General features: G+C 43.3%; 1 protein-coding gene across 1 annotated transcript in view; it reads left to right on the top strand.

The window, feature by feature from the left end:
• The window catches only part of LOC141108535 (G-protein coupled receptor 83-like), a 100,256-nt gene extending 77,203 nt beyond the window's left edge, over positions 1 to 23,053 (top strand). The window contains exons 3-4 of the mRNA XM_073600217.1: positions 7,521 to 7,654; positions 22,289 to 23,053. Coding sequence (XP_073456318.1) covers positions 7,521 to 7,654; positions 22,289 to 22,910 — 756 coding nt within the window. The 3' untranslated portion in view covers positions 22,911 to 23,053. The remainder of the gene's footprint in view (positions 1 to 7,520; positions 7,655 to 22,288) is intronic.
• Positions 23,054 to 23,296: the final 243 nt, after the last annotated feature.

Raw genomic sequence — 23,296 nt, 5'->3', positions numbered from 1 at the left:
GCTCAGCTACAAAAGCAGTATGAGATTAAGGTGTTAAAGTTGACCTTTTAGTAACACATTCCTCCTCTATTAAAAAAGCATTATTTAAAGCGGTTGTAAAGTCAGAAGTTTCTTTTATCTTAAAGCATTCCACGATCTTGCATGCAACGGTTCCACGATCTCCTAAGCCAAGATAGACTCCATATACATGGAATATATCCCCAGATGACGCTGGTTACAGAGAAAAGCGTTGGGAGGGGCCTCACATGTGACGTTATTCCACAAATTGGCAAGACTGCTTGGACCTGCTGGTTGTTTGGAACATATGCTATGTAATTCCTTAAAACATTTAAGTGTGGTTTTATTATTTTATTAAAATCTTGGTGAAATACCACACTATGGATTTTCTTCTGTACTTTAACTTCCTCCATTGAGTCTTTCTTGGCTTAGGAGATCGTATAACCTTTGCATCCATGGTCGTATACAGTGTCTCACAAAAGTGAGTACACCCCTCACATTTTTGTAAATATTTTAGTATATCTTTTCATGTGACAACACTGAAGAAATTACACTTTTCTACAATGTAAAGTAGTGAGTGTACAGCTTGTATAACGGTGTATATTTGCTATATAAAAATAAATACAGCACTCGCAAACAACAATAAGAGAAAAATTTGTTGACCAAAAGAAAATCCATAATACAATAAGTGGAAATAAAGTCCAAATAAATTGACTAAAGGTGCTCCAATCCACAGTGAAGTCCAAATAAATTTGTTGACCAAAAGAAAGTCCAAAATACAATAAGTGGAAATAAAGTCCAAATAAATTGACTAAAGGTGCTACAATCCACAGTGAAGTAAATATAAAGTGCTTCAGAGAAATTCAGGTGTGCATCATCCCCTCATGTATCCCCACTCACCAGATCACAACGACCCCCAGCTTTTCAGTCTGGTGGGTCATTTAAAGCTTAGTAAAGATTCCTGGGATGGCGGATAAGATGATATGCCTTCAGGTCTTGAAATCCTTTAAAGAGTTTCTCAGCCAGAACACAGCAGGTACCCAGAAGTAAAAAGATGCTATTTCTGGTATCACTAACGTCACTTCCGGTCCTGTGGAACGCACGCCAGGAACGGCGTTTTTACACCCACAGCTCCATTTTGAGGCTTGTTTTTATCATACTTGTTGTAAGTACCCACTCCCTTCTTTAATAAAACCTTTTTAATGGTACTTCACTACCTTCTATTTTTACTTCTGGGTACCTGCTGTGTTCTGGCTGAGAAACTCTTTAAAGGATTTCCGGACCTGAAGGCATATCATCTTATCCGGCATCCCAGGATTCTTTACCAAGCTTTAAATGACCCACCAGACTGAAAATTGTTTTTTGACAATTGTTGTTTGATACACCAGTAGCACGAGCGTATATATTTAGTATATATAATTTCACATATAGTGTAAATTTGCTGTCCCCTCAAAATAACTCAACACATAATTAATGTATAAATCGCTGGCAACAAAAGTGAGTACACCCCTAAGTGAAAATGTCCAAATTGGGTCCAAAGTGTCAATATTTTGTGTGGTCACCATTATTTTCCAGCACTGCCTGGAGGGTTACTCTTGGGCATGGATTTCACCAGAGCTTCACAGAGCTGGTGGATTTTAGAGACCTTGCGCTCCTCCACCTTCCGTTTGCAGATGCCCCACAGATGCTCAATAGGGTTTAGGTCTGGAGACATGCTTGGCCAGTCCATCACCTTTACCCTCAGCTTCTTTAGCAAGGCAGTGGTCATCTTGGAGGTGTGTTTGGGGTCATTATGTTGGAATACTGCCCTGCAGTCCCAGTCGCCGAAGGGAGGGGATCATGCTCTGCTTCAATATGTCACAGTACATGTTGGCATTCATGGTTCCCTCAATGATCTGTAGCTCCCCAGTGCCGGCAGCACTCATGCAGCCCCAGACCATGACACTCCCACCACCATGCTTGATTGTAGGCAAGACACATTTGTCTTTGTACTCCTCACCTGGTTGCCGCCACACATGCTTGACACCATCTGAACCAAATAGGTTTATCTTGGTCTCATCAGATCACAGGACATGGTTCCAGTAATTCATGTCCTTAGTCTGCTTGTCTTCTGCAAACTGTTTGTGGGCTTTCTTGTGAATCATATTTAGAAAAGGGCTTCCTTTTGGGATGACAAACAAAAACAAAATTCGCGACGGGATGAGTCGGGTGACGTCACTTCCGGTCACGGTCGAGACCGGAAATCCCTGTGTTTGACATGCTGTTTTTATGCTTGCTGCTGGCTTTGCCATTTTAGATGTTACTTTGCATATTTTAAAATAAAAGACAACAAATTTTAACTACTACACTATGGAGACTTTTATCTCCTTTATGTAATATCCCGGATCTGGAGGAATATTGGAAGAGGTCGCTGTGGAACATGGACGGTATGGGAAAAGATCTATCTATCCCTTAAAGCTGCAGTTGTTCCTTACCCCTTTGGGATATCTTCAACAAAGAGGAAGGTAACACAGATTGCCACGATCGATTACCTTGATGCCTGACTAGACCCTTTGGGGTCTATCTTTGAGGTGAGAGGCTATTACACACTGAGTGTGGATTTCTTCAAGTGATCTACAGGCTATCATCACATCTTATCCTGTTTATTGCACTTGGACACTTTTCTTCCCTCCCCCCCTTTTTTTGCACTAATTTGCACAGTCGAAAAGACTTTTAATCATTGTGAAATTTCATGCACAATTTTTCTGCTGTCATTGGACTATTTTTTATTGTATTTATGATTGCACTATTGCACTCTGACACAGTTTTTGATTATTATATTGCATTTGCGCTTTGTTTTGAAATTTTTATATAGCACTTTATACTGTGTTGCATTTTATTGGATATTTCAAAAGTGTATTTATTTAGCGCTGCTTCACTTGATTACTTACCTTCTGGGACAACAGCCATACAGACCAATTTGATGCAGTGTGTGGCGTATGGTCTGATCACTGGCAGGCTGACCCCCCATCCCTTCCACCTCTGCAGCAATGCTGGCAGCACTCATATGTCTATTTCCTAAAGACAACCTCTAGATATGACGCTGAGCACATGCACTCAACTTCTTTGGACGACCAGTTGAGGTGAGGCCTGTTCTGAGTGGAACCTGTCCTGATAAACCGCTGTATGGTCTTGACCACCATGCTGCAGCTCAGTTTCAGGGCCTTGGCAATCTTCTTATAGCCTAGGCCATCTTTATGTAGAGCAACAATTCTTTTTTCAGATCCTCAGAGAATTCTTTGCCATGAGGTGCCATATTGAACTTCCAGTGACCAGTATGAGAGAGTGAGAGCGATAACACCAAATTTAACACACCTGCTCCCCATTCACACCTGAGACCTTGTAACACTAATGAGTCACATGACACCGGGGAGGGAAAATGGCTAATTGGGCCCAATTTGGACATTTTCACTTAGGGGTGTACTCACTTTTGTTGCCAGCGGTTTAGACATTAATGGCTGTGTGTTGAGTTATTTTGAGGGGACAGCAAATTTACACTGTTATACAAGCTGTACACTCACTACTGTACATTGTAGCAAAGTGTCATTTCTTCAGTGTTGTCACATGAAAAGATATAATAAAATATTTACAAAAATGTGAGCGGTGTACTCTTTTCAGATACTGTGTATGGCTGCTATGCAGCAAGGTGTTTGTTGTTCTCCTTGTGGAATGAGAGAATCTGGTAAGGAGCTAATTTACTCGTTTGAGGTGATTCCTTTTGGTGGCGGCTGGTGCTCCAAATTTTTGGGGGGGCGCAAACAAACTGAAAAATACTGAAAACTCCCTGTGCCCATCAAATGCAGCCACTTGTGCCCATCAAATGCAGCCACTTGTGCCCATCATATGCAGCCACTGGTGCCCCATTATATGCAGCCACTTGTGCCTCATCATATGCAGCCACTTGTGCCCCATCATATGCAGCCACTTGTGCCCATCATATGCAGCCACTGGTGCCCCATTATATGCAGCCACTTGTGCCTCATCATACGCAGCCACTTGTGCCCCATCATACGCAGCCACTTGTGCCCCGTCATACGCAGCCACTTGTGCCCCATCAAATGCAGCCACTTGTGCCCATCAAATGCAGCCACTTGTGCCACATCATATGCAGCCACTTGTGCCCCATCATATGCAGCCACTTGTGCCCCATCATATGCAGCCACTTGTGCCCCATCATATGCAGCCACTTGTGCCCCATCATATGCAGCCACTTGTGCCCATCATATGCAGCCACTGGTGCCCCATCATATGCAGCTACTTGTGCCCATAAAATGCAGCCACTTGTGCCCCATCATATGCAGCCACTTGTGCCACATCATATGCAGCCACTTGTGCCCATCATATGCAGCCACCTCTGCCTATCATATGCAGCCACTTGTGCCCCATCATATGCAGCCACTTGTGCCCCATCATATGCAGCCACTTGTGCCCCATCATATGCAGCCACTTGTGCCCCATCATATGCAGCCACTTGTGCCCCATCATATGCAGCCACCTCTGCCTATCATATGCAGCCACCTCTGCCTATCATATGCAGCCACTTGTGCCCCATCATATGCAGCCACTTGTGCCCCATCATATGCAGCCACTTGTGCCCCATCATATGCAGCAACTTTTGCCCCATCATATGCAGCCACTTGTGCCCCATCATATGCAGCCACTTGTGCCCCATCATATGCAGCCACTTTTGCCCCATCATATGCAGCCACTTGTGCCCCATCATATGCAGCCACTTGTGCCCCATCATATGCAGCCACTTGTTCCCATCAAATGCAGCCACTTGTCCCCATCAAATGCAGCCACTTGTGCCCCATCAAATGCAGCCACTTGTGCCCCATCAAATGCAGCCACTTGTGCCCATCATATGCAGCCACTTGTGCCCATCAAATGCAGCTACTTGTGCCCATCAAATGCAGCCACTTGTGTCCATCAAATGCAGTCACTGTGACCCCCACCCGCCTGCTGTCTGCTCGGCACTTATCCCATCTTGGTGGCGAGTCAGGCAGTAGGTGATGGCGGTGAACTGTGGGGTGGCTCCTGTGTCCTCCATGCTTCCCCCTTCTCCCGTTCTGCTAGGCGTCCAAAAGGGGCACCTGTGCCTTCAGCCAATCAGGTTACGGGTATTAGACCCACGCTTCCTGATTGGCGGAGAGGCAGTTCAGTGTTATTAAAGCAAATGTTCATTTGATTTTTTAACAAATCTGGGTGGACTCCGAGCGCAATGCTCTGCGCTCTGAGAAACAATTAACGTTTAGTATATCTGAGCTCGTTTTTGCACCTTATATGTTTATTTTTTTAATTATTTTTTTTTGCACAGTGTTTGCACATTTTATATGGACATTTTTTTTGCACACCTATGTCAATTTAGGATACACCATACACAAAATTATCAAAAGTATTGGGACGCATGCCTTTACACGCACATGAACTTTAATGGCATCCCAGTATTAGTCCGTAGGGTTCACTATTGAGTTGGCCCACCCATTGCAGCTATAACAGCTTCAACTCTTCTAATTATTATGTAAATTTAACATCTACCCAACCCACTTGTGCTTACAAATCTTACATAACTGTTTGGAACAATTCTATTTTTAGGTCTCCAGCTGTTTTGATTTCCTGCTTTTTTCATCTTCACCATGTGGATATATGAATCATTATCATTTAGTTGTTTTCTATATTCTTACATGATTTTATTTCAAAGGATCATTTAATCCAAGATTGCATTCATGAAAAAATTAAATGTTCATATTATGGCCGTAAACATATGTGATCACTTGACCCACCTACTGCACCCATCTATTTGATCATCCAACTGACTGTTTAGATGCTTTCAGTGAAGGGTACAGCTAATTCTACATCATACAAAGAGATTTTAGATAATTGTGCTCTTCCAACCTTGTGGTAACAATTTGTGGAAGACCCCATTCTGTATCAATATGACTGTGTCCCCATTAACAAAGCCAACTCCATAAAGACATGGTTTCACCAGTTTGGTGTTGAGAAACGTAGGTGGTCTGTACAGAGCCCTGACCTCAACTCCACTGAATACCTTCGGGATGAATTGGAACACCGATTTGGACCAGGTCTTTTTATCCAACATCAATATTTGACCACAACCGATCTGAGGCTGAGAAAGGAGGTGCGACTAAGCCTCTGAAACACGTTCCGACTGGTCATCTCTATTTGTGGTTTGACAGGTGCCATTCGGCTCACGACAGCTCGGGGTTCCAGTGTTCTCTCTCCAGTCTTAACAGAGCCGCCGATGCGGCTAGGACTACTCCACGATTTTACATATACATTTATTAACCTGTGCTACACTATTGGTCGCCTGGCGCCTCTCTCCCCCTCCCTTCTTCTAATTCAGTATGGGTTCACAGACCCCAGTGACAGCTGCCTCACTTCCAATTGAGACAACAGTAAATTTTTTACAGATTTTTGATTTTTTACTTTAACCAGACTGAGCACATAAGAGACACTTTTGTGTATAGGTGCATATGTTTATGTACACACTATACAGTTTTATTTATTATGACTTTTTGGTTAATTTTTGGACATTTTACACTAGACAATCCAGGGCAGCACTGAGAATTTTTGTTTGTTAGTTCCATAATAATGACCATCAATACCTGACCTCAACCCTACTGAACACCTCTGGGAACAGGTCATCTCATCCAACATCAGTACCTGACCACAACCCTATTGAACACCTTTGGGATTCAGGTCATCTCGTCCAACATCAGTACCTGACCACAACCCTATTGAACACCTTTGGGATTCAGGTCATCTCATCCAACATCAGTACCTGACCACAACCCTATTGAACACCTTTGGGATTCAGGTCATCTCATCCAACAACAGTACCAGACCACAACCCTACTGAACACCTTTGGGATTCAGGTCATCTCATCCAACATCAGTACCTGACCACAACCCTATTGAACACCTTTGGGATTCAGGTCATCTCATCCAACATCAGTACCTGACCACAACCCTATTGAACACCTTTGGGATTCAGGTCATCTCATCCAACAACAGTACCAGACCACAACCCTACTGAACACCTTTGGGATTCAGGTCATCTCATCCAACATCAGTACCTGACCACAACCCTATTGAACACCTTTGGGATTCAGGTCATCTCATCCAACATCAGTACCTGACCACAACCCTACTGAACACCTTTGGGATGAAATGGAATGCCAATTGTGAGCCATGTCTTCTCATCCAACATTAGTACCTGACCTCACAAATACTCTTTTGAGCTGAATGGACACAAATTCCCACATAATGTTACAACCACAAAGCGGGGTCAATTCTGTTTTGATGCCCTTGGTTTTGGAATTGAATAGCCAACAGCTGATATAGTTGTCGTAGGCAGATATCCACAAACCTTGGACCATACAGTATAGTGTATGAAATGTTCAGTAATGGTTATTGCATATTGTAATATGGGTTAGTCTATGAAAGCTTTGTTGTTCTTTCAGGTTATTATGCATCCTCTAAAACCTCGGATGTCAACAGTTAAAGGAATAATCTGTATCATCTTCATCTGGTTCATGGCCAGTGGATTCTCGTTACCTCATGCTGTCTGCCAGAAGCTAGAACGATTTTATATTGGGTAATTTTAATTTACATTGTTTTCTTCCCTTACTTTATAGTGTATGCTTGGTATGTGCATTTTAAATTAATATTATAACATTTACATGAAATTAAATGTTGACATGAGTTGCATATTAATGCTTGCTGTTCCGTATATTAAAGTAGGAGTAAACTCCCATGCATGACTTACCTATAGGTAAGCCTATAGTAAGGCTGGGTTATAGGTACGGTAAATATCTCCTAAACATGCACTGTTTAGGAGATATTTACGTTTCATGCAGCTGGTGACGTCACCGGAGCATGCAGTCTGAAGGAACGGCATATGGTGCCCTTGCTTCAGAATCCTGTGCCGTGAACGACGGCTCCCGCGTGCATGCGCCAGAGTGACGTCATCGCGGCTCCAGCTACTCACACAGCTGAAGTCCGCTGGAAGGAAGACTCGGTGAAGATGCAAGCGCCTTCAGAGGTGGCAGCACATTGCTGGAGGGCTTCGTTTTAAGGCAAGTTTCACATAATGTGCTAGTATGTGATGCATACTAGCACATTATGGCATTGCCTTGCAGGATTAAGAAAAAAAAAAAAGTGGTTTTAATTATTGTATATGATTTGGTCACCTGTATATCGGGAAATGTAAATATCATTATTTCCATTGCCGCAACCATATCCGTGTTGCTGCAGGCAGAAGGAAACATTTCCTCTCCCCTGGTGTTTAGACTGAAACATTGTAACGTTGTAGCAAGTCACAAGGTGAGAGGCTGCAGCAGAGACCGATATGTGTCAGACATTTGCAAACACAGCCAAGAACTGCACAGCCTCCAGGATTTACTCTGAGCCGGCATCTTAGTCCAGAGAGCAGATGTGACCCTGCATTATGCCTGAAAAATAGATCCTTCTTGAGAGAAAAGCATTGTGGCATGGTGAAAATGGTCTCCAGTATACTCTATACTACCAAAAGTATTGAACTTTAATGACATCCCCGTATTAGTCCATAGGGTTCAATATTGAGTTGGCCCACCCTTTACAGCTATAACAGCTTCAACTCTTCCGAGAAGCCTGTCCACAAGGTTTAGGAGTGTGTCTATGGGAATGTTTGATCATTCTTTCAAAACGCATTTGTGAGATGTTGGACGAGAAGGCCTTGCAGTCTCCGCTCTAATTCATCCCAAAGGTGTTCTGTTGGGTTGAGGTCAGGACTCTGAGCAGGCCAGTCATGTTCCTCCACCCCAAACTCCCTCATCAAAGTCCTTATGGACCTTGCTTTGTGCACTGGTCCAAATCATTTGGTGGAGGGGGGATTATGGTGTGGGGTTGTTTTTCAGGGGTTGGGCTTGGCCCCTTAGTTCCAGTGAAGGGAACTCTTCATGCTCCCAACTTTGTGGGAACAGTTTGGGGACGGCCCCTTCCTGTTCCAACATGCAGGTGCACCAGTGCACAAAGCAAGGTCCATAAAGACATGGATGAGCGAGTTTGGGATGAAGGAACTTGACTGGCCTAACCGCAACCAGATAGAACACCTTTGAGATGAATTAGAGCGGAGACTGTGAGCCAGACCTTCTCGTGCAACGTCACTGCCTGACCTCACAAATGCGCTTCTGGAAGAATGGTCAAACATTCCCATAGACACACTCCTAAACCTTGTGGACAGCCTTCCCAGAAGAGTTGAAGCTGTTATAGCTGCAAAGGGTGGGTCAACTCAATATTGAACCCTACGGACGAAGACTGGGATGTCATTAAAGTTCATGTGCATGTAAAGGCAGGCGTCCCAATACTTTTGGTAATATAGTGTATACTGGAGACCATACCACACCATACCACAATGCTTTTCTATTATTCCAATACTTTCGGTAATATAGTGTATTTAGCCTATCCTTAGATGAATCCCCCAGCAGGGGCACAGAAAGCACTAATGTTTCCACAATGTATTAAAACTAAAAAAAGTTATAAATAGAATTTAAAGTTTTCTAATCATTGTGTCTACAGACCACTTTGTCTACAGTTAAGTGGTGTCCCTCTTAGACAGATCTCCCCAGACATTAAGTACAATGCATACAGACATGTCTGACTCTTATGTGCGGATAATGGCAGAAAATTCCCCGTGGATTTCAGAAACTTTAATCGGCGACAAGAATGCATTTGAAGTATTCTTAGAAAATAATAATCAATGCGGGAAATGTTGCTTGTACTTTTTTTTTTTTTTCTCGTAATGAATTCTATTAGTTCATTTATAAAAAAAGACAAAATGTCCCAAGGTTTAAATGTAGAATTTGCCTCACTAATAAAATCACAATTTATTTTAACCACTTCCTGCCCGCGCTACAGCCGAAAGACAGCTACAGCATGGGCTTATTTTGCCGGGAGGATGTACATGGATGTCCCCCTGTGATCTCGCGGCCCGCGCGTCCCCTGCAGAGTGTGTTCGGCGCTCTGTGCTCACCGAGTCCTTCCGACTCAGCTGACCAAAGGTCAGGGTAAAGGACCAATCACAGCGGCCATTTATCATGTGATCAGCTGTGTCCAATGACAGCTGATCATGGAAGTAAACACAACCGGTTATCACAAACACAACCGGTTAGAGCGATAACCGGCTTCTGTTAAACGGAACATCTACACTGATATTTAGGGCACTGATTATCAGTGTTCTGATAATCAGTGCAGTACCTACAGTGTCCACTAGTTTTGCCAATCCGTGCCCACCAGTGCTGACAATCAGTGCCCATCAGTGCCTCCTCATCAGTGTCACCTATCAGTGCTGCCCATCAGTGACAACTAGCAGTGCCTATCAGAGCCCATCAGTGCCGCCTGTAACGAAATGTCCCACACTCCGCTTGAGTGCTTCCGTCATATACCACTTCCTCCAGTCTGAATATAGATATTAAATATTATAGCCGCATATTACAACCAAGAACTAGGCAGGACTTGTTTGGCTGTAAAGCTGGAACTGTTTATTTGATCAAGAATACAGGCTTTTATACACTTGAGAAGGAGGTTCCCCCTCCTGATCATATTACCCTAAATACAAACTGTAACCAGAAACATAAATTAACATGAGCTAATTAACTAGTCATTTAACTAGCCTAGGTGACTCAGAGGTCTGACCTTTCAGGTCAGACTTGCTGTCCTCTAGCTCAGAAGACACAATACACATTATCATAAATATGAACACAGAACACCTTCACACAATAGCAGGAGAACCCGGGAGCAGACGGACCGGCTCCTACATCGAAAACCATGAAATCCACATCCAAGCAATGCTTTGATTAATCAGGGATTTCAGATGACAGCAGTCTACAAAACTCTTGCAATGTCCCATCTAACAGACACTGGTTGACTTAGACATAGGAGGTGCATAGGGAGCTGAAACAAGTGTTTCTCAACCTCTCCAAGGGATTCTGGGTTTCATGGGTCCAAAGTGACTCCCATCGCACCGCCTATCAGTGCTGCCTATCAGTGCCCATCAGTGCAGCCTCATCGGTGCACATCAGTGAAGGAGAAAAAAATGACCTGTTTGCAAAATTTTATAAACATCTCCCGTCCTCTCTATCAGGCCTCCAATCACAACACCTGTCATTTCAGCCAATCAGGTGACAGGTAACAGACCCAAGCACCTGGTTGGCTGAGAGGCGGTTCACTGTTAGCAAAACAAATTCCTTTGCTTTGCTAACACAACGCTGAGTGAACAGCGAGCTCCCAGAATGGCGCCCGCTGTTCACCTTTTTGGGCACCTATTAGAGCCTATGGCTCTAATCAGGTGCATCCAAAAAACACCCCTACCGCTGTAATTCAGGGGCCGGACACCTGAATAGGGGGTGTCAGCGGCAACCATAGATAGATTCATGCAATGCATGAATCTATCTATGGTGAGAGGGAGGTGATAGGATAGAGGGGGCGACGCCCTTTATGGACGCACAGCCACTGCGTATGCCCTTTACTTAACATTGTGCATAGAAATATTCAAAATCACTAATAAATCAAGGAAAACGGGAATTAAGATGCATTTTATTGGTAATTCACCAAAATAGGTTTGATGTGGAAGTTTCAGTGGTTCTTGTTGAAAGCCAGGCTTAGGGCACATGGCATGGGGATGGGGAGCAGGAGCCAGGGGAGGAGAAAGAAGACCTATCTTGTCCTGGCACCTCTCCACACACACTGCTAGCCGAGTTTCACTTGACCAGGCACCAGGCAGGCAGCACTCCACTCCGCGCCGTGATCTAACTCCTCCTCCGCACCTCCGATCAGGTACGCTGTTGCACAGTGTACGCATAGCAAGGGGCGGGCCAGAGCATCAGTGCTGCTCAAGGCCCTGCCCACCCACGGCCCGCTCCTCGATCTAAAAAATAAAGCACTGGCACTGACTGCTGCACTGTGCGTGCGCCGCCGCTGATGACAGTGACAGACTGTGTGTGGGTATTTTCAGCGCCGATTTGCGGGCAGCGAGCGGCTTAACGGGCAGCTCCGCTTTGGACCCAAAACAGTGACAGGGCCCTGGGCAGCTGCCCCATTTGTCCTGCAGTAAAGACGGCCCTGGCTATAGCCGCTAGCAGTTATCACTGTGTCCTCCCAGCGGGAATGGCTCCCCGAGACCCCCCCACCCCCCACCACCCAACAGCTTCGTGGGAGGGTTTCCCCCATCAACACTGACTGTATTGATGGGGGAATCGAGTATTTTTTTCTTTCCTGCAACCCATCGAAAACAAAAGAAAATCGCATAATCTATGGTCTGCTTTAGGCTCATTAATGGAGGTGTGGAAGAAAGATTGGCCCGTGTAATTCGATCCAATAGAAGAGCTACTGTAGCTCCAATTGCTGAAAAAGTTATTGCTGGTTCTGATAGAAAGGTGTCAGTACACACAGAGCTTTGTAGTTTGTTGTGTATGGGGCTGCGTTGCCGCAGACCGGTCAGGGTGCCCACAGCCAAAAGTGCCTACAATGGGCAAGTGAGAATCAGAACTAGAGCACGGAGCAGTGAAAGAAGTTGGTCTGGTTTGATGAGTTCAAGAATGGCTTGAGGAACACAAGTTCAAGGTGTTGACTTGGACTTTGAATTCTGCAGATCTCCATCCAATCAAACATTTATAGGAGGTGTTGGAAAAACATGTCCAATCCATGAAGGCCCCACCTCGCAACTTTCAAGATTTAAAGGATCTGTTACTGACGGCTTGGTGCCAGATACCACAGCATACCTTCAGAAGTCTAGTGGTGTCCATGCCTTGACGAGTCGGGGCTGTTTTGGCAGCAAAAATGCCTAATATTAGGTGGGTGGTCACCACCTAGTGGCTTCCAGAATAGAGAATTGCCTCACTAGAGTACAAATACTCAATCATTAAGAATATACAATGCTGTGAAAAAGTATTTGCCCCTTTCTGATTTTTTATTTCTTTGCATATTTGTCACACTTAAAGGGGTTGTAAACCCTCGTGTTTTTTCACCATAATGCACCCTATGCATTAAGGTAAAAAACTTCTGACACTGTATAGCCCTCCAGCCCCCCCCCCCCCCCCCCATTTTACTCACCTGAGCCCGTTCCTTTCCTCGGCAGAGACGCGCTCTTCCACTCTGCTCATTGTCTCGGCTCTTGATTGGATAGATTGCCATTGGCTCCTGCTGCTGTCAATCAAATCCAATGATGCTGGCACCGGGGGGCGGGGCCGAGTCCCGCACACCTCCCAAAAAGTTACATTTTTGTCTCATCAGTCCACAGAATATTTGCCTAAAAGTCTTGGGGATAATCAAGATGTTTTTTGGTAAATGTGAGATGAGACTTTGTGTTCTTTTTGGTCGGCAGTGGCTTTGGCCTTGGAACTCTCCCATGGATGCCATGTTTGCTCAGTCTCTTTCTTATTGTTGAATCATGAACACTGATCTTACCTGAGGCAAGTGAGGCCTGCAGTTCTTTAGATGTTGTTCTGGGTTCTTTTATGACCTCCTGGATGAGTCTTCGTCATGCTCTTGGAGTAATTTTTGTAGGCCGGCCACTCCTGGGAAGGTTCACCACTGTTCCAAGTCATCTCCATTTGTGGATGATGGCTCTCCCCTTGGTTCACTGGAGTTTCAAAGCCTTAGAAATGGTTTTGAAACCCTTCCTAGAGCGATACATGTACTGTACATTACTTTGTTTCAAATATGTTCTTGAATTTTTTTAGATTGTGGCATGGTGTGTGGATTTTTGTGATCTGTTAGCATGCTTCACTTTGTCAGACAGCTTCTATTTATGTTTATTTATTTATTTATATTTATTCAGCATGGGAGGGGGCAATTACTTTTTCACATAGGGCAAGGCAGGTTTGAACAGCTTTTTTCCCCTAATAATTTAAATAATGATTTAAAAACTGCATCTTGGATTTACTGGGGTTATCTTTGTATAAAATTAAAATTTGTTTGATGATCTGAATCATTTAAGTGTGAGAAATATGCAAAAAAAAAAAATCAGGAAGGGGCAAATACTTTTTCACAGCACTGAATATATATTTTCTATGATAATTTTTACCAGTTTTCTATCTTTTGTTGCATCTCTGTGCTGCTGATTTTCTGCAGCTTTTTTATGCAGCCAGTTCCTGTCTACATGCACTCCAGTGATGGCTACAGGCCTCTCAGGGCAGGTTTCCTGATGGTGACAACAGTGGACCATGTCTGTGTAATGAGCGTTTTAACAGCCTTTTGTAGTCTCCATAAGAAGTTCCTGTAACAAGGTGACAATACAGTAGAGCAATTGGTAGACAAGAACAGAGCATTGTCACCCTATAACAGGAAGTGCCTGAACAAGGACCTTCATGGCAAGATCACCAGGAATTATTTGAAAGAAAGCTGAAAACTTTAAATGATTGAAAATTACTTTCGAAATGTCATTAACACGTTAAAGTGTATCTGAGATTTTAGCGATTGGGTTTGTATCTACTTTCATATACCATCTATGTTCTTAGACTGTGTAATTAGTGGTTTAAATAGACTTTAATTTGCAGCTCCCATAAATTACAACTTTTTACAAAAGCTTTTTGAAGGGTTTTCTATTTTTGTTGAAAACTTTTAGATTTCACCTTATTTAATGTTTTTTAATATGTTCTCTTGAAGCGCTCTACAGTGATAAAGTATAATTATAATTTTAGGAAAACAAATTACAGGACTATACCAGATGATTGCTTAATTACACGTTATAGAAACTTCTGAAGTTTGTAGACTTAAGTCTCACTTATGTTCTAGTTATTTCAACATTATTCAAAAATGTAACTGTTTTATCGTCATTTTTAAAGGTTTCTGGCCTCTACATTCAGGCTGCGAACTTCTTTTTAAATACTTATAAACAAATTCCTTTCCAAAATAACTCTTGTAGTCAGTTTACTTATAAAACGTATCCAACATTTTTTAAAAATTTTGACTCAAAGTAAAATCTCCCATTAAAACCATTATGCACGTCTGCAAATTATGATAGTACAGTGGGTCAAAAAAGTATTTAGTCAGCCACCAATTGTGCAAGTTCTCCCTATTAAAAGGATGAGAGGCCTGTAATTGTCATCAAGGGTATAGGTGTGTTTTAAGTACGAGAACTTGCAAAATTGGTGGCTGACTAAATACTTTTTTGCTCCACTGTTTATGACGTCATATGTGACATAACGCGTAGGGAGGAGCTATTGCGCGTGACGTCATCACGCATTCTACAACCAGCAAGTTGTCTGTTTGATTCCCGGAATCAGTTTTATACTGATGAGCACTTATCTTTTACACTGCTGTAGCGGAACCCAGTGGATACACATTACTTTGCACAGGTGACCATGTGGATACACAAGTGCATTTGACTCTTTAGATCTTTGCTCTGGTAAGAGTTTTATTGTTCACCAGGTGGTGGAGCACGTGATGCGTTGTTGTGTTTGCAGCCCTAATCAACAGTGTTGATCAAGACTTCCATCCAGTCGTGTTTGCACTGTTTGGGACTGTTTGTGTCACCTTCACATTTTTTTTGGAATTTTAGTTGCTTAATTTGTTGAACTTATGAGTATTCACATAGTGTTTCATTTATTTATTTTTTATTAATTATATTGCTATATTTAGCACAGCATTTTTGTAATTACACTTTGCCGTGCTCTTGAACGACTGTGGCGTAAAACCAAATTCCTGCAGGACTTCACTCTATATAAATCTACCCTTCTAAATTACAATTCCTGCCTCCATTCTGCCAAACAAACCTACTACGTCTCTCTTATTAACACCTTGTCATTCAGTCCCCGTCAGTCCTTTTCAACCTTTAACTCTCTGCTTCGTCCAAATTATCCATAGGTGACAAATTTCGAAGTCTTTACAGGCTACCAATTTAGCTTTTTATGGACTGCCTGCCCTCAATGTACTGCAAACTGACGGCCCGTACAGGCACAGCGACATATCCAGTGGCGGCTGGTGCTATATATTTTTTGGGGGGGTGGCAAACAATCCAGCCCCGGTCAGATCAGCCGTAAAACCCCCCCCGGTCGGATCACCCGCTCCCCTCCCCCCCACGGTCGGTCACCAGCCCCACACTTACCCTATCTAGATCGTGGGCAGTGCTTCCTCAGGGCAGCGGGCGGCATCTCCTCTTCCTCGGCTTCACGGTGGCTTCCCCTGCGTCTCCTCCTCCTCTACCTGTTCTCCTCCAATTCGAGCACCACTTCTTTCGGCTAGTTGGGTCTCAGGACACGCTTCCTGATTGACCGGGAGGAGAATCAGGAAGAAAATAGCAAATATTAATTCACTATTGTCACACAACTGGGTGGGCTCAGGGCGCAGTGCTCTCCCACCCCTTTCTCCGGGCGGCATCTTCTTCTCCTGGAGCTTCACGGCGGCTTGCCCTGCGTCTCCTCCCTCCTCCTCCATGGCGGTCAATAGGATCGCTTCTCCTCTCAGCCGATCGGGTGACGGGTCTCAGGACAGACTTCCTGATTAGCCGGGAGGAGAATCAGGAAGACAATAGCGAATATTAATTCACATCACCCAATTTTAAAGCCTATTAGAGCCTCTGGCTCCAATCACGTGCTTCTAATAAAAAATAACCCTTTTTGGAATCCATGTGTCCGGCGCCCCGCATGTAGATTAGGGGGCCGTACAGATGGATTAGGGGGGCAGCGCCCCTGCACCCTGCATTACGGGCTGTCACTGAAACCCAGTGGTGATCGAATACCACCAAATAAAAAAGCTCTATTTGTGTGAAAAAAATGATATCAATTTTGTTTGGGTGCAGCGTTGCATGACCGCACAATTACCAGTTAAAGCAGCACAGTGCTGAATAGCAAAAAATGTCCTGATCATTAAGGGGGTAAAACCTTCCGATCCTTAAGTGGTTGAGGGGGAAAAACCTTCTGGAGCTGAGGTGGTTGAAGGAACACAGGAGGTCTGAAGCTAGAATTATTGCTCACACTCTGATGTTCACGGTGACGCCTCACATGTTTGGTGCGATCCTTGTTTACATATGTGTGCGGGCAAAGTCATTAATCACCCAAGGCAAAGATGCCAACATGCGCCCATGCACCCCATTCACGATGGGCAAACTTAGCGGATCCTATGGCCAGCAGTCACTCCCTTTTCAAAATCACTGCTCCTGTCAGCCTTGTAACAGACAGAAGGCGCCCCCATCTCAACAGTAAACCATTGAGCCCAGGGCAGCCTCCCCTCCCGCCCACCCCTTGTGTGTGGACCTACATATGCAATCGCATTTGCACATGTGCAAATGTGCGTCGGAAGGCCAGGAAGAGCCCCTCGGCACTGTGCATGCGTGGAATATGGCAGCGCCGCTGCGCCATTAAAGGGCAACAGGGGTGCAACGTCATTTTTGCCGCAGCAAGAAAGGAGAAAGTGCAGAACAAAAAAAAACAAACATTTCTCTAATTGTGGGAGGGGGCTGGAGGCATGTAAAAAATAACGTTTTTTTTTTTCTTGGGGGGGGGGGGGGGTGAAGGTCCGCTCTAACTGTAAATGGTGTCATTCACCTGGGTGTGCTGTGTGGCAGAGCTGTGAAAATCTCAGTACTGGATAGGCAGAGATAAAAAAAAAATATCCTTGCAGGGAAATCCACCGTCATTGTATCTCATCCAGGGCTCAGCTTTAACTCCATAAAGTGCTTGTGCTTCCCCAATGCAAAGACATGACAAAGAAACGTATGTTCGCACACATTTCCTATGGCACTTCAATGCCGTGACTCAGACTCCTGGCGTTTGGCGTTTCTGGCCTCACGTTGAGTATGAATCACTTTTAGGAATAAAATAAAATAGGGGCATGATGGTTTCTATGACAACAAAATTTCCCTTCTATGAAGATGTAGGTGTATTAAGCCGAGTACTTTGCCAAGTAAAAAGAAATTGCCGATTTTCTTTATTTAGTCTTTATATTTTTGTGGCGCCAATTAAGGTTACATGCTGGAAAAACTTTTTTTTGCTTTGCTTGCCGGCACAGCTTCTCCATTATTTGAGTCCACACACATTTGTTCATTTCATTCATTTTGACAAAGCACAGAAACTAAAGTTTTGTGAAAGCTTTAACTACTTAAGGACCGGAAGAATTTGCCCACTTCCTGGCCTGGCCATTTTTTGCGTCGTTTTAACTGACAATTGCGAGGTTGTGCGACGCTGCACCCAAACAAAAATTTATGTCATTTTTTTTCCCATAGAGCTTTCTTTTGGTGGTATTTGATCACCTCTGTGGTTTTTATGTTAGGCGCTATAAACAAAAAAAGACCGTCAATTTTGAAAAAAAAAAAAACACATTATTTTTTACTTTTTGCTATAATATATATATATATATATATATATATATATATATACACAAAAAAAAAAAAACCTAAAAAAAAAAATAATTTTCTAAATCAGTTTAGAACAAAATGTATTCTACATATTTTTGGTAAAAAAAAAACGCAATAAGCGTATATTGATTGGTTTGCGCAAAAGTTACAGCGTCTACAAAATAGGGGATAGATTTATAGCACTTTAAATATTTTACATTTTTTTTTCTAGTAATGGCGATGATCAGTGATTTTTAGCGGGACTGCCACATTGCGGCGGACAGATCGGACACTTTTGACACTTTTTTGGGACCAGTGACATTTATACTGCGATCAAAGCTAAAAATAGCCACTGATTACTGTCTAAATGTCACTGGCAGGGAAGGGATTAACACTAGGGGGCGATCAAGGGGTTAAAGTGGAGTTCCAGCCATTTAAAAGTCAGCAGCTACAAAAAGCGTAGCTGCTGACTTTAAAAAAAAAAACAGACACTCGCCTATCCCACGGTCCAGCGATGTGGCTGCCCAAAGCCTCGCTTCTCTCTCCCACCTGTCTGCGGCGCCGGCATTGCAAGTGTGGGCGCCCGGCTGTGGCTTCACAGCTGGGCGTGCACTGCGCGTGCGTGAGCCGTGCTGCGTGTTATGAATGGTCAGGAAATCTTCTGGGACCTGTGTTGTGTCCCAGAAGATTGCAGGGAGGGAAGGAGCAGAGGGGAAATTTCTTCTGTCGCCGTGGCGCCAGGAGAGGAAGTGGGAGCTGGGTACTTGTGAAAATTAGGTACCCCCCCCCCCCAAAAAAAAAAACATGCCAAATGAGGCATGTCAGGGGGTCATGAGTACTTAGAGCGGAAGTTCCATTTTTGGGTGGAACTCCGCTTTAAGTGTTCCCTAGGGAGGTGTTTCTAACTGTGGGGAGAGTGTACTGCCTGGAGGAGGAGAGAGATCGCTGTTCCTGAGAACTAGGAACAGCAGCTCTCACTCTACTTCCCTGGCAAAACAGGGATCTGTTTACATTGATAGATCCCCATTCTGTCTCTCTGAGTCTTTAAGTGAATAAATAAGCTGAAGGCACATTCAAGGTTGTGTCCACGCCAATCGCAGATACGAAATATCTTGGACACCCACTGGGCCAGTTGGATGAGATTTTTCTAAAATCTTTTAAAAGGGAATGTGTGTGGGGGGGGGGATTACATTTTCTGTCCCAACAAATAAGATTTTATAAAATATTTCTCTATTTTTTTTTTTTACTCTCTCACTATATAAATATATCTGCCCCATACGGTTTTAAAGTGGGAGTAAACGCCCATGCATGATTTTTACCTACAGGCAAGCCTATACCTAACCTATAATAAGGCTTACCTATAGGTATTGTAAATATCTCCTAAATGTGCACAGTTTGGGAGATACACTAGATTACCAAAAGTATTGGGACGCCTGTACATAGCACCCCAGATCCACCCGGCCCTTTGAGGGCAACCATACTGCCGGTGCGGCCCGTGACACCCCTGGCTTACTCTCTATATGAGAGCAAAATACACTGTTGGTTCCACTCAGTACTTTATGAGCTCCCTCATATTTTTTATGTAATGGATGAAATGACAGCTTTATAGCAAATTGAAAAATAAAAATGTGATATTTTAGGCACATTTCTTTAATTATGCTTTTAGTTCTTGTGAGACTCTGTAAGTCGGTCTAGTTGTCGATCTGTAAAATTTAGTCAATGGCAAAATTGGTAAATATTCAGTAAAATCAAGCCAACTCTTGCCTACTTCCGGTCATTAAAAGCCAACTCCAGGAAAAATAAATACAAATGCACTCTTGCAGTGGGGCTGCCCCCACTTTGCTAGGGTTAGTGTTGTGAATAGAGGATGTCTAATAATTGATATCATTATTAGTGTTACTATGGAAACAGGAGTATAGCAAGCACAGAGGCACTCTATCCATCCAGCACATATATCCAATCTATATTATACACCTAGGTAGCTTCCATGCATGTATACCATCTTCTAGACCCTTCCATAATGACTCCCCTTGCAATCAAAACAAATTTCTTGATATACAGCTTCTCCCCTTTGACTTGAATATCGGGCAAATTGATTCTTTGGTTATACTAAAAACATTTAACTCCCTGAATCTTTAAGACCCCTTTCATGTCTAATCAGACAACGTGCATTTTACAACCCTTTGTACATAACATTGTAAAGAACCTCTGAAACGTTTAGGACGACAACCATAAACAGGTTGGCCCACAAATGCCAAGGTAAGGTATTTGTGTCCTGCATAGACTTTTGATGAGTAAAACGCAGCTTGACTGGTCAATCATGTGTGTCAACCCCACATACATGTCAGGGGCATCCATTCGCCGGGGCATAGGAGATAAGAGACTGCAGGGACCAGTCTTGCAACATGGAGGAGCCTGCAAGAGTGATTGATCAGGGAAGTAAAACTGATGTACCAGTCCCTAGACCAGTGGTTCTCAACCTCCACGCCTTGGCCTCCCTTCTTCCAGGCCACCAGGCAGCTGCAGATCCCCTGAATTCCCACAGTGTCTCCCAGCTCCCATACTACCCCCCAACCATAGTGGCCCGCAGTGCCCCCAACCTCCCACAGTCCCCCCAGACCCCCAAGCACCCACAGTTCCCTCTACCATTCCATAGTGCCACCCAGCACCTTTCAGAGTCCCCTAGCTTGCTGCAGAGCCTCCAGTCCCCCTATAGTCCCCTCAACCTTCAACAGTGTCCCTCACAGCTTCTTAGAGAGACACTATAACCTACAGTTGCCTCAAGCTTCCTTGAGAAACCTTATATCCTACAGGAGATTATTTTTAATATAAGGGAAAGGAAGGGTTTGAAAGAATTTACCGGGCCCTGGTCTCAATAGGGTTGAGAACCACTGCCCTAGATTTAGAGTATATAACCCTTGCAATGTGGAGGCAACCTCACTGCAAGGGAGCAATTTTACTCCCCCCAAGTTCCCAAGGGCACTAAACATCAGTTGTTTTAGTAGCACGACTGAGTTACTAAAAATTTCCTGCGTATTTTAACCCCAATGAGGTGACTGCCAGCAAAGGGTTAAGTGTCTCAGCATGAAGATGTTAAAATTGCTCTGTAGCTCTAGTCTATTTCTGTTTTAAATGCCTGCTTCTGCATGTTAATGTTTAATGGTGGGTATTAAACAGTCACTAAAACAGTGTAGTTATTTTTACAGGCAATTTAGTAAATTTGATGGCAAGATCGCTTTTTGAAATTCAATAAACCCATGAAACACGTACTAACAAATTGAACATGGATTATATGTAGATTGTACCAGGCATGAAGGAGTATTTCCCCACTCCTCAGCCATTCACCCACCTAAAGTATATAATACAGCCTGCGGAGGCTATTCATGTGCTGTGACCACTCACTAGGGTTGAATAAATTTGACAAATTTTAGCAAAAAAAAAAAAAAAAATGGACACAATAAAAAAACGCAAGATTCATTTTTTGGTGAGTTTTTAAGCATTTAGGAGACAGGTTTAAAGTGGCTCTACGGGTTATTTTATTTTATTTTTTTTTTGTGCAGTTTGGTGGTATTTCAAAGAAAGAAAAAATACTCCATAAAAAATTGAATGAAAAAAAACAAAAGTAAGTATAATTAGTCTAATGAGGGACCATTACTGGAGCAAGAATTGGTGCAGTAGAGTTAAAAGTAACATCTGTAGCCCTCAAGAACCATTTAAAGAACATAAAAGCCACCCAAAAAACACTTCTCTCTTGACTCCGAAGCACTTGGCCAAAATGTTAGAATTCTGTTGAAAATCTCAAAGTTATCAAAATTTTGAATAAATTCTCTCCATTTAACTCATTGCTACCTATGATTAAAATGTTTGGGATGTAAAAAAACTTGGCATGTTGTAACCAGTATTTAATCTATCCTCTTGCAGAAATACTGTCCGGATGGTTTGCCTTCCCAGTTTTCCATACCCAGCTGACCTTTTCTGGAAGTATTTGGACTTGGCTACCTTTGTACTTCTCTATGTATTACCCTTGATTGTCATCTCCATCACTTATACCATGGTGGCCAAGAAACTGTGGCTAAGAAATGCCATTGGAGACATTACCATGGAACAATACTACGCCCACAGGAGGAAGAAGAAGATGACCCTCAAAATGCTGATGCTTGTAGTGGTGGTCTTTGCCGTTTGTTGGTTCCCGCTGAACTGTTATCTTGTCCTGATGTCCAGTAAACTCATCAGCAGTAACAATGCCATGTATTTTGCTTTCCACTGGTTTGCCATGAGCAGCACTTGCTACAACCCGTTTATCTACTGCTGGCTGAATGAGAGTTTCCGCTCAGAGCTCAAGGCCTTGCTGTGGGTATGCAGGAGGAGGAGATTGGCACAGAGCCATGCATTGCAGACAGTCTCGCCACACTTCAGACACGCCTGGACTGAAAACTGTAACTGCAAGCAAGATAACAGCCCTCAGACCGTTGGCTCTGCCACTAATGTACATTCAGGGAGAACTGACATTTCCAGTGTGGAGCCAATTGTCACAGTCAGTTAAAAGACAATTTTTAGGTCATCAGATGGCAATTCATTGCAGATTCGGTGTCCGTATCTTTTGTATTTTTCACGTTTGCTATGAGAGGCCTATTTGTTGACTTAAATCATGTGCTTTGAATAAAATAAATATTTATATCATAGTTATTAATGTTAATTGTATGGATTGTCTTGGAGCTGCAGAAGTGTAAGAGCATGGTGCCTACAGCACTAGGCTGGTGTGATATATGGTCACTTTTTTTGGCTATAACCATGGCAAAATCTGCTTGGGTATTATTCGCCAAGAGTTTGGCAAATCTTGTTTGAAATTTGGCGAATCTGGACCCCACCATTGGGGGTAAGGAGGTGCATTTTTAAGACTAATAGGTAAATTATTATCAAAAAAGGCAT

This window comes from Aquarana catesbeiana, linkage group LG09 (genome assembly GCF_042186555.1).
Source record: "Aquarana catesbeiana isolate 2022-GZ linkage group LG09, ASM4218655v1, whole genome shotgun sequence".
NCBI lineage: Eukaryota > Metazoa > Chordata > Amphibia > Anura > Ranidae > Aquarana > Aquarana catesbeiana.
Note: the sequence above shows the minus strand (reverse complement) of the source record. Positions and strands in the feature narration are given on the sequence as shown.